The sequence below is a fragment of the Neohortaea acidophila genome (genome assembly GCF_010093505.1).
Source record: "Neohortaea acidophila strain CBS 113389 unplaced genomic scaffold BDY17scaffold_1, whole genome shotgun sequence".
Classification (NCBI taxonomy): domain Eukaryota; kingdom Fungi; phylum Ascomycota; class Dothideomycetes; order Mycosphaerellales; family Teratosphaeriaceae; genus Neohortaea; species Neohortaea acidophila.
The window spans coordinates 1,671,600-1,688,427 of record NW_022985510.1 but is presented as its reverse complement, the minus strand read 5'-3'; the positions used below and the strand labels follow the sequence as shown (position 1 = coordinate 1,688,427).

Below are 16,828 nucleotides of genomic sequence, written 5' to 3'. Positions count from 1 at the left end.
GGACTTCTGACTCATCGCGACACTGCCATTCGATGCCACAACCTGGCCTACCACGTAATATTGTCGCCTGTTCTTTGTGACGGATGGGGTTCGGTGCCGGACGGGTCGAAAATGGGAGATGCTGCTCGCCCCACGTATTCGAGCGAACGTCGCACCGTGCGCCTTTTCGCTCCGAGCAACAACTAAAATATCTCCCACCCGCCGTTTGCACTACCTGACCATCCAGTGTGTCTGGTATTCCACTGTCAACGTGACCTCGCCTGTGCAGCTGCATTTTCCATCATCCGCCAACAAGGCATATGACGAGGGAGAGCCGCTAGTGCCAAGAGCCGTCGAATCTAGGGGCTGCCTACCCGAAACCTTAACCGGGCTTGTGTGAGAAAAATTCCCCAAACCCGTTCCCTTTTCCAACCCTCCCATCATCTCCTCTGTCCTAGAGGTCGCGTGTCTGGAACTCCCATCGACACAGACACCATCCCGCATCGCATTCCTCGCAACCCCCCGTTGCAGGAACTGCCCGATCCCCCCTTCCTTCACCCTCCGTGTCGCGCCCCCGCGCCGTCACGGTCGAGAAAAGTCTCCGGCCTTCACTGCGCACGACGACTCGCAAGGCCTCGCCCCTCTCCACTCCCCGTCGCCACGACGTGCGAAAGCAGTCCCCTCGGCGCACCGCATTCGACTCCGACTGCCGCCCTCACTGTCACTTACTGTGTAACGACTGACTGAAACCGCTCCAACTGCCACCACGCCACGCGCCGGTTGTCCGACTTCAGTCTACTCATGACCAGCATCGTTCCCCCAACGTCCGAGCATCCATCCACCACCACGACGCCCAACGAAGCGCCCGCCCCCTCTACCGCCTCCGCATACCCCACATCCACTCCAGGAGCTGTGCCGGCACAGCAGCCTGCCCGCTCCTACGCAAGCGCAATCACGGCCACCACACAAACGCCCCCCGCTCCGGCAGGAGTCTCCGCGCCCTCCCAGAATGCAAAGTCTGCCACTGCTTCGCCGGTGAATGGAGTCACATCGTCCCAGATGGCGCAAGGAGGCTCACAAGCCGTGAGTGCCGTTCCCAACGGCGCTCCAAACACCGCAGACCACGGGAGGAAGCCGTCCGTGGTCATCAACGCTTCCGGCGCCACGGGTTACACCCCCAACGGCGGCCCCGTCAGCGTCAACGCTCGTCCTGCTATCAACTTCGGCTCGATGAATTCACAAGGCTCGCCGCTGCCCAACGCCAGCCTCCCACATCAGTCGCAGAATGCGTCCCTGGCGACCCCACACGGCAATCCTCGTGTCATCTCCCCCTCTCACTCGCCGTCTCCCATCCCGCACCAGCCACCTCTCAGCAGTGGTGGTCGCCTGACCCTGTCCGGCTCACAGCCGAGTCAGAACAACGGCGTGACGTTCGGCAGCTTGGGAGGTGACGCTGAGCAAGTAGGTCCACACCGAATGATTTTGCTGGATGACCTCATTGCTAACCCCGTTTGCAGTCCCGTCAAGTCCAAATGCCACAGAGCCAATTGGGCCCCGGCATCCCCATACATGAGCGACGACAATCTTCGCAGTCTATGCAAGGCGACCCGAGCGCGATGAACCGCAACTTCGTCCCGCCCAACGGTCGCGGCCGCGGCTATCCCCAGCCCATGCCTTATGGTGCGCCTTCACCAGCGCAGAACTTCCGGCAGCCGTCCAACCCATCCAGACCGATGCCGCAACAGCAGTTCCAGCAGCAGATGGCTCCCGGCTCACCCTTCCAGCAGCGCGGGAGGAACAGCCCCGCCGTCAACCCTGCTCAGCCTAACATGCCGCAGCAGCAGATGTCGGGCAACCAGCACATGCAATACGGAGGCTACCCAGGAATGGGACCTCAGCAGCATCCTGTAAATATCCCCTTTCTTTGTTCGCGTTGCTTACGAGGCCCATCCTGTTGGACACGGACCAAATTGTCGCCGTCGGCATCCCAGCTCGATAGTGCACCTGCAGATTCAAAAGATCCAAGACTAACAAATATGACTTCACAGCAGCAGGGCATGTACCCACACTTCGATCCGCAATCCGGCTACTACCCGCAGTACTGGTACGGTCAGCAACCGCCGCCGAGCCCCAGATACTCGACTCCCTTCAACGCACAGTCGGGTGCGCCACCGTTCTACCCCCCTCAAATGTCGCGAACCGCGTCCCAGGCTTCTGAACGACCACCTTCTGCAATGGGCCAACCTCAGACGCCTTCAATGCAGCAAGCACCACCGGCGCAAGCTTCTGGCAGTGCACAAGCGCAGCCTCCACAGTCTTCTCAGTCCCAATTTGTGAAGCCGAAGAAGTCGAGCGCCATCAAGATCACCGATGCGCAAGGCAACGCTATCAGCTTCGAGAAGCCGAAGCCCCAGCCGACTGCAGCTGCAGCTGCAGCAGCTGCACCGTCCGGTGCTCCGCTGATCGTGTCAACACCGAGCAATCCCACGCCGCCTCCTAGAGTGCCGAGCGCCCAGCAAAGTCGCCCTGAGAGCAAGCCGCCTACCAAGTCTGCCGAAGAGACCAAGACTGCTTTCCAGGAGCAGGTCAAGAGGCAGCTGGAAGAGGAGAAGCGGAAGGCTGAGGAGGCTGAAAAGGCCAAGCAAGGGCCCGTGGCTGAAACAAAGCCTGCCGAAGAAGCGCAAAAGGAGGTTGTTGTCGAGGCTTCCGCTGAAGCTGAGAAGGCTGCTGCGGTTGATGCTGGTGACAAGCAAGCCGCCGAGAGCGCAGAGGCGGCTGTTGAAGGCCTTGCTCAGAAGGATGAGAAGAAGGACGAGTCCAAGGACGAGCCCAAGGAAGAGACCGAGGACGAGCGACTCGAACGGGAGATTGCGGAAATGGAAGCCGCCGAGCGTGAAGAAGAGGAACGCGAGCGGGCTTTCCAGGAGAAGAGGAAGATTGAGAAAGATGCGGCCGCGGAGAAAGCGAAGGAGGCAGCTGCCAAGGCGGATGAAGAGCTCAAGCGACAAGAGCGCGAAGCCGAAGAGCGTGAGGCAGAGAGAGAGCGGGAACGAGAGACCGCTACTGGCGGAGAAGCTGATGATACGGCCGAGGAGTCGTCGAAGGACATGTTCGCGGCGCTTAAGAAGCCCCAACTCGGACCGGGTGCCTCTGCGCCAGACAGTGGCACAGAGACACCAATGTCCGAGGAAGCCGATCAGCCTCCCACCATGGCGCCGCCAGCCCAGCCTGCCGGCAGCGCTGCTGCACGACCGGCTGCCGCTAAGCCCAAGCCGAATCCTCTCAAGCTCGAGACCGTCTCCAAACGCGTGGAACCGTCGGAGCCCACTCCTGGTATGCAGGCGCTCAAGTCTGCTCGCTTCCTCGACCTCAAGGAGGAGGCCAAGTATCCCGACGGCTTCTCGTCGCCCAACCTGGCGCTCAATCAGACCGCATCGCGCAACGCTCGAGCGTACGACAAGGCATTCTTGCTCCAATTCCAGAACGTCTTCAAGGAGAAGCCGTCCGTTGATTGGGACCAGAAGATCCGCGAGACTCTCGGCCCAAGCGATGACGCCTCTCGATCTGCATCGGCTCGCACTCCGTCCAGCAACGTTGGCCGCTCAGCATCTGGCCGTCCTGGCGCTGGCCAACCCACCAATAGCTTCGGCGGCTCCATGGGTAACTTTGGCGGCGGTCCAGCAAGGACGCTGCCGGTCGGCACCACTTCTGCGGAAAGATTTGCACTCGCATCAGGTGCCGCTCCTCGACCGGGTATGGGCCCCATTCCTCCAATGGGTCGCGCCCCAAGCCAACTCGGTGGCATGGGTTCTGTCGGCATGAGCCGAACGAACTCACTCCAAGCAATGGGCAATATGCAAGGGCCTAACTCACCGAATCGGGCGAACACCCGTGGAGGTGGCCGCGGCAGTCGCCGTGGCGATCGCACGATGAGCAAGAGGGAGGAGGCCGAGATGGCGTCGAAGATGCCGCTTACTGCTCATATCGAGGTCGCTCCGCTCCAAAAGAGCGGTACAGGCTGGAAGCCGACGAGCATTACTCAGACCATCCAACCACAGCACGATGTGAGCGGGAACATGCTGCCGGATATGGTGCAGCGCAAGGTCAAGGCCGCGCTCAACAAGATGACACCGGAGAAGTTCGACAAGATTTCCGACCAGATCCTCGAGATTGCCGCACAATCCAAGAACGAGTCTGATGGCCGGACATTGCGACAGGTCATCCAGCTTACGTTTGAAAAGGCTTGCGACGAGGCTCACTGGGCTGGCATGTACGCGCAGTTCTGCGCCAAGATGTTGACTTCCATGAGCACCGAGATCCGCGACGAGACGATCAAAGACAAAGCTGGAAATCCCGTGGTCGGTGGCGCCTTGTTCCGCAAATACCTCCTCAACCGATGTCAGGAAGAGTTCGAGCGGGGTTGGCAAGTCAATCTGCCCGACAAGCCGGAAGGCGAGTCGCAGGAAGCGGTCTTGTTGTCGGATGAATACTACGTCGCTGCCGCCGCCAAGCGTCGCGGTCTGGGATTGATTCAGTTCATCGGACAGCTGTACAAGCTTCGCATGTTGACGGTGCGCATCATGCACCAATGCGTGCAGAAGCTGCTGGACTTTGAAGGCGACCCCGACGAAGCGGCCGTGGAGAATCTCACTACACTGCTCCGGGCGGTGGGTGCCACCATGGAGGAAGACGAGCAAGGTCCCGGCCTGCTCAACATGTACTTCGATCGCATCGACGGTGCTTTCCTGAAGAGCAACAAGCTGGCCAGCCGACCGAGATTCATGATCATGGACTTGATCGATCTGCGAAGGGCACACTGGAAGGGCAAAGACGACGCCAAGGGCCCGAAGACCATCTCGCAAATCCACGAGGAGGCCGAAGCCGCTGCCGCCAAAGCGGAACAAGAGCGACAACGGCAGTCACAGCGCGGTGGTCACGGCGGTGGCAGAATGCCTGCCGGTCGCGGCGACGCCCGCAACTTCTCCGGCAACATGCAGCCCCCCGTCGATTTCCAAAAGTCGTACATCGGCATGGATGACCTCCGCAAATTGCAGAACCGGGGTAGCACTCCTCGCCAGCCTGGCGGTGGACTTGGCCCCGGTGGCAGCCTCGGTCCCGGCGGATCGATGCTGGGTCCCCGCGCTGGCAGCCGACGTGGCAACCTTGGTCCTTCGTCTTCGGGCAACACCACCCGTACGAACACGCCTCCCGTCGACAGCAAGGACAAGAAGGAGGAGACAAATGCATCCCAGAATGCTTTTGGGTGAGTCAATTATCCATCTCCCACTGTCATCTAACCACCCCATGCTAACACATCCACAGCGCCCTCGCCGCCCTCGACCCATCCGGTGAAGCACCCGAAGATGCAGCAGACCCCCACGCCTCCTCCGTCGCCTCGCCGCTCGCCACGACCAGCACTCACGCAAACACCCCCGCGCCCGAGACCAGCACCTCGACATCGACGGCCGCGGCGGCCGAGGACGAGAGCGCGACTAATACCACCACCAACCCTTCTGCTGCATCGACTACTTCTGCATAGATGTGATACCCTTATAATCCCCGGCATCGAAGCGTTCCGTTTGCTTCCGGACATCTTCGGGTCGAGAGCGCCCCCCTTTTCATTGTTTGTATTAACATACCTCGCTGTGCTTTGCCTTTTATACTGGCATCACTTTTTGCATTTTGGGGGTTTCTCGAGGGCCCAAAAGGAGGGATGGACGGGAGAGAGCGACAAAAGTGTGAGAATTTAGAGAGAGGAGGTCGTGTGTGTGGATCTTCCCGTGGGACTTTGCTCTTGTGATAGAGGACATTGTCCGTCGGTCGATTTGATCGAGGCGGAGCGGATCACCATTACACCCTTTCCATCATGGCGAGAGGCGTTGCTTTTGCTTTTTCCTCTTTCTCTAGGTGTGTGAATGGAGGGAGATTAGACCGTCGACTGCTACCCTTTGCTTCTTCTGCTGTGGTTTTCGCTTCTCTCTTTTCCCTCTTGGCTTGCTTTCGCCTGACTCCCTCCCTCGTCTCTGTTGCGGAGATACGAGGGAGGGAGGCAGAGGACGAGGACTGGAGTGGGAGAGGAGGACACGCGAGAAGAAAGGAAGGACGGAGGAAGGCAGGAAGGGGACTCTGTACATATTGGATGAGTTGGCGGGACGGGACTTTTTTAATCGAGAGACTTCTTCTTCTTCAACCTTTCTGCTCTCTTCTCGACGTCTGGCTCGCGAAAAGTCCCATTGAACACAGCTTGTGTATGCCTTCCTCGCCTCCTACGAAGTGAACTCGGTGAGTAGAAGAAGCCATTGAATCACGTGACGTCGATTTGAATCTTAAACCCTAATAACCATGTCGAGACTCACTTCACCTTTCTCAACAACGACAACTCCATAACGACTCCCGCTGCAACCATGTCGTCCTCGCGCGCCCTTCCGTTCGTGCGGTCTGTCTGGGAATCTTTCCGTGCGAACTCGGGTTTGGAGCCTAGGTAGGTACACAATTCCGCGTCCCCTTGTGAACCCCATTGGAGGCATTGGAACTGATCGGTGCCTTATTGAATGATTATGCAGATTACTAGACAGCGTACGTATTTCCCCGGTCCCCCTCAGAACCACTTGAGATCTAACATCCACTCACCCAGCTCCGCATCACCGGCGCCCGCCCCGGCACCGTGAACTTCGAACTCGACATCGAGAAAGAACACACCGTACGTTCCTTCCCCGCCCCAACCTCCCGGACGCACACGACTCGCAATCAGAACCAGAACCTACCTAATACGCAACTGCACAGAACCGCCTTAAAATCCTGCACGGCGGCACGTTGGCGTGCATGACGGACCTCGGGGGCTCGTTGGCTGTGGCGTCCAGGGGGCTGTTTGCTACGGGGGTGTCGACGGATTTGAGTGGTGCGTTGTCTTTTCTTGGGTTGCCCGCTCTCTTTGAGGTGTTTTTGGGCTGACGAGGGTGTGTTGGGTAGTGACGTATCTTAGCTCTGGGGGCAAGGTGGGCGATACTCTGAGGGCGGAGGTGAGGTGTGATAAGTGTGAGTTACTCTTCTGGATGTTCACCAGCTGATTGTGGCTAACGATGAGGTGCAGTCGGGAAGACGATGGCGTATACTTCGATTCGGTTTACGAATAGCAAAGATGAGCTGGTGGCGAGGGGCAGTCATACCAAGTTAGTGATGCTTCTTTCGTTCGCATCCCGTCGTCTAGCTTTACTGATGTGCTGCGCAGATACATTGCCATGGCATGGAAGGACGAGAAGAACATCACTGAGGAGCTGAAGGAAGAGAAAGCATGATAGAATCATCGTCCGCCCTGCATTGTGACGACGAGGGCGTTGTAGATAGCATTGCACAGGGCCTACACAACCTCAGCATCATCCGCCGTCTCATCTTCCACAATCCCCCCATCATCCGCCGCCGCCTCCTCTTCCAACTCCTCATCCTCAACTCTTCCCTCCGTCCTTGCAGGCGGCGGAAGCCCCTCACCCCCCTCCTTCAAAGCCTTAACCTTAGCCTGCGTCATCTCGAACACATACTGCCCCAAGTGCTCCAAACCCTCCATCTCCACCGCCTCCACCACGTCCCCAACTCCACGAGAAGCAGGGAACATCTCGCCCGTCACCAACGACAACTTCCTCTCTCGCTCCAGCAGTCCCGCAAAAGCCTCGCGCAACTCCAAACTCGACTCAAACACCTCCGCCCGCCCAAACACATACAACCCCAGTCTCGCACGGGAAAGCGCAACCGTCAAGCGGCGCAAATCGCGCAGGAAGCCAGGCGACTTGGTGCGCACGAGACTGAGGAGGACGTAATCGTTCTGCTCGCCCTGGTACTTGTCCACCGTGCCCAGCCAGCCGGGCATACCGAAGAGGCGATTCCCTTTACAGCGGTGCGTGAGGACGTCGCGGATCAGCGCTTTCTGCCCGGCGTACGTGGCGAGGATGCTGATGCGCTCGGCGGGGTAGCCTAGGAGGCGCATGTACTGGTAGAGGGCGACGATGTACTCTGCTTCGCCGAGATTTTGGAGGAAGTGCGGCGTGGGCTCGCTTTCGCCTTGGCCTTTGTAGCTGGGCACGTCGATGAATTGGAACTCGTGGCGCAGGCCTGCGTTTGCTTGAGCGAATTCGGGCGCTGTGGAGGTGAAGGGGAGGTTGGTGAGGTGTGGGTAGCGCCATTGATAGAGCGCGGCGAGGCTCGGGCGCGAGCGGCCTTGGGCGTCGAGGTTGATGTGCGGGACGCCGAGGCGGATGAGGCGTTGGAAGAGCGACTGTTCCATGCCGGCGTACGCGCGAAGGGCGGCGTTTTGCACCACGGGCGAGTTTTGAAGGTGGTCGCCGACGAGCACGACTCTTTGTAAGGGATTCTGTGGCGGTTGACCGTTGCCAGGGACGTGTGGATTCTGCATGACGAAGGGGGCGACGGCTTCGATCTCTGTAATCTGCGCCGCCTCTTCCATAACCACGTTGTCGTAGCGGAACCCCAGTCGTGCGATTTCCTGCCTGCGCATCGCGGCGTGGGTGGAAGTCATGGCGATGATCTTGGCCTCTTTGGAGAGGAGATAATTCGACTTGTCTCGCTGCGAACGCAAAATCTCAAAAGGTCGGATGTCCGCCAGCTCATCGAAGATGCGTTGGATGTGCCTCTCGCAGCCCTTCGCAATATCGATGACTGCTTCCAGACTCGCTTCAGCTGGAAAGAGAGGCTGCGGTGCATCGGAGAAGAAGTTATAAAAGGGGAATTTGGCCACAACATCCTCACGACTTCCAGACGCCACATCATCCCAGAAGCGCTTCCATCGCGGACGGACGTAGACTTCGTCAAAGTAGCTGGCAGTCTCGCAACTACTTCCATGAGCTCCTGGGGCACTGATCGAAGTCGCGAGTCTTTGCACTTCAGCCAAGTACAGCGCCCCGCGTTCCACGAAGCTCTCCACTCTTCCAGCCTTACTAAACGAGCCTTCAGTGGTCAATTCCTCTTCCCCATGACCCAGGCGGAGCAGATGCTTCTCGTCGATGTCCAATGCCGCGATCTTTTGGAACAACTGGTTGAGCGCTTGATTGGAGTGGGCGATGAGTAGTGTCCTTTGTTGTGGGAAGTTGTGGTAGATGTTGCTGATGATCTGCGTAGCTACATCCGTCTTGCCTGTTCCGGGTGGCCCGACGATGACCGTGAGGCCAGGCTGGGTTCCGGACGTGATGGCTTCGACTTGTGCGGACGTGAAACGGACGGTATTGGTTTTAGGAGCGTCGGTTGGGTATGGCCCGGCATTCAGTGGCGTATACGTGGAAACCTTCAGTCCTTCCGCGGTGGTAATGGTGGTGGGCTCGGGCCCATCTGGCTGATCCCTTCTCCTCTTCTTCCCTTGTTTCGGTGCGGGGGCCTGCGCAGCTTCGACTTCAGTTGAAGCAAGCACATAAGGCGGCGTCAAGCTGCCCTCCGCAGATGGATCCGGCTCAACGTTCTTTCCCGGGAAGGACTCGATCAGATGTTGCCAGTTGAGAAAAGTGTCACGGTAGTCAACGCTCTGCAATCGATTCGGCAGTCGCTTGTAGCTCGCCGACGCCGGATCCCCAATGCCCAGGAAGACATCCTGGAGCCACAGCGGGAGAGGTACGTCCGCCATGATCAATTGTCGAATACAACCCAAGACATGTTTGAAGTTGTTTTCCCGTGATCTTCGGCGAACGATGAGGTTGATGCCATCGTAGACATCTCCTTTGCCCGCATCTGCGCGCTCTTTGTCGTGCTTGTATGCCTCGGCGTCTAGCCTGAGCATCAGACGTCTTTGCCTTGGGCGTGAAGATCCGTGCCCATCCTCTCGCTCCTCTTGATCGCGTCGCAATACACGGCTGTTCTCATCGAGCATATTAATGACTTCGGCGGATCTCAAGGTCTTGACACCCGTCTTTCCCAACGCACTAGTATTTGGATGTGCGTGCTTGTGTCCATTTGTCAATTTCAGGCCTGAGCGGTCCTCGCTGTCTTGCACAGCTAGCAGGAAGACCACATCTCCCTCTCGCAAGCCTTCCCATTCTCTCCTTAAGCCCGGCTGCAAGCGAGACACATCCAAAAGGACCTCCACTTTGACCTCGGCAGGGACATTCTCGCCGACTCTCGCGGGAGCGGTCTCGATGATTGCCGGCTTGGCGATTGGAATAGCCATTCGAGAGAAGCCATCGAATCTGACCGTCGTTGCCCCACTACTCTGTTGCTGGGCGCGAGGCTGCAGACGCTTGACAGTGTCCTCAACATGTTTGCGGATCTCGAAGAAGGATTCGGTGCGGTAGAGGATAAACGAGCGGTAGAGGAAGTCGCCAAGCGTCAAGTACTGTAGATTGAGCTTCGGCAGAGCGAGAGGGTGTGAGCCAGTGTACTCCTCTGTGCGAAGCAGAGACGCTTCGTAGAGGGTGTGTTCTGTGGGTAATATAGGAGATCCATGCTGGACCTCATCGGTGTAGAGTGGTTTTCTTTCAACGTGGGAGACCAGCATTTCAAGGAGGAAAGCGCGATCTCGGACCACGAGCGACTTCTCGGGGTATCGGGTCCGAATGCCCAGTTCGTGACAGATCTGTACCAACTCCTCATCACTGAGAGGCTTGAGGTGGCCAAGCAGTTCGTCCCGATGTGCCAGCGAGCCGAAGTTGGCAAGAGCGAGGATCTTGAGCTTCTCCGGATGCAGTCTCATCGCTACCTTTTGCAGGCGAGCGACGCGAACATTGCTCATTTCATTGTGTTCTCGCAGGCTGAGTTCCCTGCCCGTCTGGTCCTCTACCGGGAAGTTCGAATAGTATTCCAGAAGCCGGTATTGGTCACGAAGCAACGCCGCGCCTTGAACGTCATCGAAGAAAGGGCTCAATCGGATGGCAGAGAGGACATTGAGATCCTGAAGCAAAGCCTTGACGTATCGCCTGGTTGGCACCTGAGACTGCAAGTCACACAGCAACTCGACGAATCGCTCGCAGTATCTCAAATTCTCCTGCTTGCTCGCCGCATCCGCTTCAGCCGCGTACAGCTTGTCGAGAAAAGCGAGCAAGAGCGTGTACAGCCAGTGCCTCTCAAAGGTCAACCTCGCCTGCCCTTCAGCGTCCGCATTCTCGAACTTCTTGGCCGCTGCGCGCCACGATTTCTGCGATTGCTTGCTCTTGACCACATGCCTTTCGCGCGCAGCATCGCTGTGCAGGTTGTGCCATATCGCTATTGAGACCAAAGGCGCGCATTCCTTGCGCACCAGCGCACTGTCGAGGCTTTGGAAGGCGTTGACGATGAAGGCGAGGAGGTGTGTGGACAGCGGCGCGGAGAGGGAGGTGTCGATGCTGAGGTAGAGGACTCGCCTAAAGAAGGAAGCGAACTCATCCGGGCGCTCGGCGAATAGTGGCCAGACGGGGAGGTGTTCGCGGCGCTTCGTGTTGACCAGCAAAGCCAGCAAGAGCACGTGATGGTTCGAGCAGTCGTCGCTGTAGCCCGGCCAAAGGTATCGCTCGAGGGTCTGCAGCTGTTCGAGAAGGAGGAGGGAGAAGTAGGAGAAGCCTTCGGTCTGCAGAGCAGTCCATAGCTCCTTCTCAATCACATCTGGGAGGATTTTGGAGGTCGATGCGGCGAGCCAGTTGGCTTTTGCAACCTTTGCAAAGTGGTTGTCGCCGGTTAGATCGGAGAGCGACGGACGTCCGGTCGACGCAGCTTCTCCGTCCATTGTCGGGACATCAGCGAGAGGATAAGGGGAGGAGTGCAGTGTGAGAGCCGCCTGTCGCGCTTCATGTTTCATTCGCGAAGGTCGAAACTTTTCGAGATTGTGGCGCAAACAAGGTTGTGGCTGGTGCGGATGTGGCACCGCCGCAGAGAAGGAGCTGCTCTCCGCTCTCCACTCCACACCCACCACACTGCATCCCTCCTCCTCCTCTGCCCCGAGGGACCGTCCACAACCACAATCCACCGCCATTGGGCATCTCACACAGCCACAATGGCCGCTCAACGACCCTCCGAGACCGTGTCCACCACCGAAGGCCCGGAACTGGGTCAAACGTACCGGCGCCCGGTCATTGCCAAACAGCTCAACACCGACTACCCAGTACGCACAGCCTCTCCTTCCTGCCCCTACCCTTTCTCCTCCACCGCCTAGCCCTCCACTAACACCCCTCTCCCCAGCTCATCGACTCCGACCCCCACTTCCGCCGCGTCATCGGCTACGCCCGCCCCAGCGACTACTACACCGGCGCAGCCTTCGGCTCGCTCATGCCCGCCGGCACCCTCCTAATGGAACGCATCTCCCCCACCGAAGTAGCGAAACCGGGCTTCGCCTCCGTAATGCGGCTCTCCGGCTTCCTCGGCCTGACAGCGGGCTTCCTGCTCTTCTACCAGCGCTCGGCGCTGCGCTTCTACGGCTTCAGCGAGAACCGGCGCGAGATGGAGATGGACATGCGCGAGATGACGGACAAGGTGAAGCGCGGGGAGCCGCTGTATGGCGTGAGCGGGATGACGGAGTATATGCAGGGGGTGGCGAGCCGGCAGAGTCGGTATGCCGGGGTGTTTCTGCATGTCATGCCGTGGTTCAACTTTGTGAATCACAATCAGCATGGTGTGGATACGTCGAAGTACTATCAGAATGCCGAGAGGGAATTGGAGGCGGAGAAGCAGAGGAGATAGGTGGGGGAGGGAGAGGGGTGAGGTGGTGAGGATGCTCTGGCAGTATTCTGCTGGGTGTATAAACGCTTGTCCACTGGTGCTATAGGTGGTAAATGCTACGTTTTCAATTGCATCACGCTCATAGTTGATCAGAAGTGTCTCCTCGCGTATTTCAAATGCAAGACGCGATGAGATATGTAATGGGGTCTATCCTTGCTCAGATCGGAGTAGATGAGGCCTGTATGACAATCCAATGCCTTACGCTCGCCCACCCGCCCACAAGCATCGCCCCAAAAATTCCCTCAGCATAGTCCCCGTTGGCGGATGGAAAGAAACGTAAAACCTAACGAATGCACACGAAATGCCATTCTCATCTAAGAAAAACTCAGAAAGCTTTTTCCCATCAACCCAGACAACTCCAGTCATAGTATCTACCGACTCTACTCGACCGCGTCTTCACTACCCACCACATTACTACCAGCGCCAACAGCACCAACCGCACTCCCCTCCTCGACAGCCTTATCAGCAGAAGTCAACTCCGTCTCCGACTTCAACTCAGCAACAGGCGCCAACTCCCCATCCCCCCCATCAGCAGTAGCCTCAGGAGACGTAATCGCCGGCCCGGCGCCGACCTCCGCCAACTCCGCCTCCAACTTGGCAGCAACAGACTTCTTCTCCTCGGGGGAGGAGGAGCTCTGCTCTAACGCCACGCGTGCGCCCTCGGCCAGGGTGACGGAGGGTTTGCGGAGCTTGGGGAGCTCAGGCGCCGCGTCATCGGCAGCAGGGGGTTCGGCGAGAGGGGGTTCCTCTGTGTTCACCGCTTCGTTCGCTGAGAGGACTTGTTCTAATTTGTCTGCAGCTGGCGCTGAGGGCTCTTCTGCCTCGGCAGTGGCTTGGAGCTCGTCGTTCTCGTCAATCGACCACATGTGGCGCGTCATGGAGAAGGAGAAAGCCGAGGGTGCTCGGGAATCACTGTCCACCGCTGCAGCAGGTTTGCGTCTCGCGGGGCCCTTAGCCCGGCTCTTCCTCGCGTCGGCCAGGGGCGCCTTTTCCACTTCTTCGTCGGCGCCCTCCGGCTCGACCTCTTTCGTTTTGGTAGGCTGAGGCCCGATCTTGAGACGATTGTTGAGATCGTTCATGAAGCCCGCTTTGAGCGCTGCAATCTTCTCCGTGCCCGGACGGGTGGGAACGACGGGCTTGGTCTTGGTGACGGGGATAGGAGCTTCGGCTGCGGCGGCGGCTTCGGCCGAGGGGCTCTTGGTCAGCTCTGCGCCGGACGCGTCGGTGTGTTCTCCACGAGAGGTCCTCGCAGGGCGGGCGGGAATCGTAGGTTTCGGGCGATCTGGGATGGGCGGAGCTCTGGTCTTCTCTGGGGAAGAAGGCTGGTCTTCGCTGGCTTCCGCAGACGCTGCGGCACCCTCCTCCTCGTTCTCCACGACATCGCGAGGCTTCACTTCCTCCGCAAGCTTGCTCCTATGCTTTGGCCTGGTAGGAATCGAAGGGCGCATGAGCTGGGAGTAGCCCGTTGAAGCTCTGGCGTTCGCATCATCCTGGCTGCCCGGGATGGCAGAGGTAGTGGGTCTGTCATCGGGCATGCTTCTCGTGTCATCCATCTGCGGGCTCCCAACGGTAGTGGAATACTGCAGAGAAGAAGGCGTGTCTTCCCAGATATCCTTGCTGGGGAAGCGTTGAACGCCCGGGCGTTCACCGACGGCTCGCGAGGCGTAATGCGGTTTAATCAACGTCTTCTCATCACTCGTCATCCCCGTCGAGCTGTGTGTTTTCCGATTCTCCTCTTCCTGCGGCGTTTCAAAAAGCGCAGAGCCGGTAGAGGAAGTGGCAGGCTTTTCTTCCGTAATGTCAGGCGTCGAGACAGTGGTGGAGAATTGCAAGGACGACGGGGTGTCTTCCCAGATATCCTGACTCGGGAAATGATGAAGCTCAAGCCCAGGACGCAGCTTCTTAGCCTCATTGGTCTTCATTCTTCGGATGGGCACATTGTCTTCGCCTTCGGGAATAAGCGGCTCGTACTCCTCGATTTCCTCGAGTGGCGTATGCAAAGCCGACACATGGTGCGGGTCTTCGTGAGAAGCCCAGCGATGCAGGTTGCCGCCGAGATAGTCTCCATGCACACTGCCCGGTCGACTGGACGGCCTACTCGGGGGGCGCCCGGCGCTGCTGCGGCTGTGCGGACGGTCGTAGGCGTGGTCACTGTCGTACTCGTCATGGTGATACTCGAGATTCACGGCTGGCTGCATGTACAGGCTTTCATGGCGCTTCGAAATCTCGTCTGAAGCCAGAATGGGTGTGCCCGTGCCACGTTCCTCAAACCACCCGCCGGCTGCCGCCGTATTACCGGCATTTGGGCCGAAATCTACAGCACCGTCCGCGGGGCCTCCTCCAGTGACTTTATTGTGGGAATATTCCGGCGCATCGACATGAATCACTCCATGATCCCCCGCAGCAACGGCTTGCTCATGGCCCTTCCACGGGAAGCTGGTGCGTCGCAAAGGCGACTCCCTGGCAGGTTCGGATCCGCTCGATGAGCGCTTGGTACGCTGCTGAGTAGGCGGGGCGGATGGTTTGGGAGAAATCCGGGCAGCGTATTGCTCGGAAGCATGATAGCCAACCTCTTCGCCAGGAGTGCCGATTGGGGCCGGACCTGCACACGTTAGTCTCTTGATCAAGTGGGATGCGAGTTCTGGCGGACATACCCATGCTAGTGTTATCAGTCTGTGTGACAAGCCTGTTCAGCTCGGCGCTGCTCAACGCCGACTCCGGTCTCGGTCGGCCATATGCATGGTGCCCTTCCACCAGAGCCTTGTCCGGGTTCTTGGCGTACCAGTCTCTCTCGAACTGATCGTGAGGCTCGATGCCATGGCTGTGGAGTCCATAGCTGCCCGGAGGGTTAAAGTCGCGAACGCCACTCCTCCTCCTCTGATGTGCACGGTTTGAACCGTCGTTGAAGAAGCCGATGCCCGGGGCGTGTTGGGACATGGCTTGACCGGGAGATGGCGCCTGCACGTCACCTGCATTGGGGTACAGAGGGATCTGCCGACCGATTTCGGGAATGCCGTGGTGATGCTCCTCCTCGTACATACTGGCGGGCCGCGAAGAGCCATGCGGTGTGGCCGAGGTGGATCGGGTGAAGCTAGGCTTCTGCCTCAGCGGCGCCGGCTCGGTCACGATACGCTTCAGCTCGTCGCTTTTGATGTCCGGAGTCAGGCTGCGGCCGGATGCCGGGGCTTTGTGAACATCATCAGCGGGCTTGGCCCTTCCGATGCCCATTGCGGCTGCCTGTGTGGAATCTGTCGAGGTGACGGTCGAGATGCGGCTGGTGGCAGTCGACTGCGGCACGGAAGCTCTTGGCGCATGCAGGGGCATGTCCTTGTCCACATTGATTGTCTGCTTGGGAGTGGTAAGGCTCGATTCGGGGGTGAGGCTTGCGTATTCTTCTCCTTCTTGCCCGACGGATGGGAAGGAAACGCTCGGAGGGCGGGGAGGGAGGTCGGAGGGGTGGAGGTTGGAGTGGGAAATGCGCTTTGACAAGCGACCCATAGGGTCCGGAAGCTCGTTGAGAGGCGAGCGGTAGTCATTGCGGTTGGGGGAGGGGTCGGTCTTGCGGAGGGGTCGAGGGGGCACGTGAGGCATTGCATCGGTTGGGCCGGCGCTGACATTGGCTCGCGTAGGCCGAGCTGGGACGATGGGAGTCGACATGTTGCTGGAGCATGCGATCAATCGACGAGGGTAGTTGGAATGTTGCGTTGGTCAAACTGTGGGGAAGAATCGATGTCAGTGCCGGGCTGGCGGGAAGGTGACGCTTTCGTCATGCGGGAAGAGGAAAGGAGAGAGGTAAAGCGTGAAGAGGAGCTAAGTCGAGTGGGCATGCGGTGCATGTAGTGCAATGGCAATGGCAGCCTCCTCACCGCCAGCACGGCTGAGTGTTGGGATGATCGGCCATATGCAGGTACTGTGATAAGAAGAAGCGGTCCTCACTCACCAGTGGGGCAGCGATTGGGGATGCAACGCTTCAGGAAGGAGCAGAAATGACGATAAGCGGTGCAAGAAGCAGAAGACTGGCGGAGATGAGGGGTGGGCAGTGGTCGTCAGGCACTTGCGTCAAGTGGATGAGTGGGAAGGGGGAGGGAGGAGGCTGCATCTGCTTTTCATGGAAAAGCTGCTGCGGCGGCGGATGGCGTATGCGCATGATCCGCCGCGTTTACCCCAGAGC

At 58.8% G+C, this 16,828-nt stretch overlaps 5 protein-coding genes across 5 annotated transcripts; 3 read left to right on the top strand and 2 right to left on the bottom strand.

Moving 5' to 3' along the window:
• Window positions 1–3,314: 3,314 nt before the first annotated feature.
• On the top strand, window positions 3,315–5,518 carry BDY17DRAFT_243821 (armadillo-type protein; the record flags this gene model as incomplete). The annotated part of the gene is made up of 2 exons (XM_033730472.1): window positions 3,315–5,242; window positions 5,302–5,518. 2 exons carry the CDS (start codon window positions 3,315–3,317, stop codon window positions 5,516–5,518), a joined length of 2,145 nt encoding a protein of 714 aa, XP_033594337.1.
• Window positions 5,519–6,184: 666 nt separating this feature from the next.
• BDY17DRAFT_17683 (putative PaaI_thioesterase family protein) lies at window positions 6,185–7,305 on the top strand. The gene is made up of 8 exons (XM_033729865.1): window positions 6,185–6,261; window positions 6,330–6,460; window positions 6,543–6,555; window positions 6,614–6,679; window positions 6,763–6,877; window positions 6,949–7,014; window positions 7,070–7,148; window positions 7,208–7,305. The coding sequence occupies exons 2-8, from the start codon at window positions 6,384–6,386 to the stop codon at window positions 7,272–7,274; spliced, it is 483 nt and encodes a 160-aa protein (XP_033594336.1). The 5' UTR covers window positions 6,185–6,261; window positions 6,330–6,383; the 3' UTR covers window positions 7,275–7,305.
• A 31-nt stretch (window positions 7,306–7,336) lies between these two features.
• On the bottom strand, window positions 7,337–11,668 carry BDY17DRAFT_307113 (P-loop containing nucleoside triphosphate hydrolase protein; the record flags this gene model as incomplete). Its single annotated transcript, XM_033735097.1, has 1 exon — window positions 7,337–11,668. The coding sequence occupies one exon, from the start codon at window positions 11,666–11,668 to the stop codon at window positions 7,337–7,339; it is 4,332 nt and encodes a 1,443-aa protein (XP_033594335.1).
• Window positions 11,669–11,935: 267 nt separating this feature from the next.
• On the top strand, window positions 11,936–12,618 carry BDY17DRAFT_320282 (C-terminal of NADH-ubiquinone oxidoreductase 21 kDa subunit-domain-containing protein; the record flags this gene model as incomplete). The annotated part of the gene is made up of 2 exons (XM_033736422.1): window positions 11,936–12,043; window positions 12,121–12,618. 2 exons carry the CDS (start codon window positions 11,936–11,938, stop codon window positions 12,616–12,618), a joined length of 606 nt encoding a protein of 201 aa, XP_033594334.1.
• Window positions 12,619–13,037: 419 nt separating this feature from the next.
• BDY17DRAFT_307111 (altered inheritance of mitochondria protein 21) lies at window positions 13,038–16,314 on the bottom strand (the record flags this gene model as incomplete). Its single annotated transcript, XM_033735096.1, has 2 exons — window positions 13,038–15,259; window positions 15,312–16,314. The coding sequence occupies 2 exons, from the start codon at window positions 16,312–16,314 to the stop codon at window positions 13,038–13,040; spliced, it is 3,225 nt and encodes a 1,074-aa protein (XP_033594333.1).
• Window positions 16,315–16,828: the final 514 nt, after the last annotated feature.

Bases quoted from the DNA above. Each gene is read 5' to 3' on its own strand.
- BDY17DRAFT_17683 (XM_033729865.1), top strand. From the start codon at position 6,384: ATGTCGTCCTCGCGCGCCCTTCCGTTCGTGCGGTCTGTCTGGGAATCT. The intron at 6,878-6,948 runs GTGCGTTGTCTT...TGTGTTGGGTAG, and splicing joins GGTGTCGACGGATTTGAGTG to TGACGTATCTTAGCTCTGGG. The intron at 7,015-7,069 runs GTGAGTTACTCT...GATGAGGTGCAG, and splicing joins GGAGGTGAGGTGTGATAAGT to TCGGGAAGACGATGGCGTAT.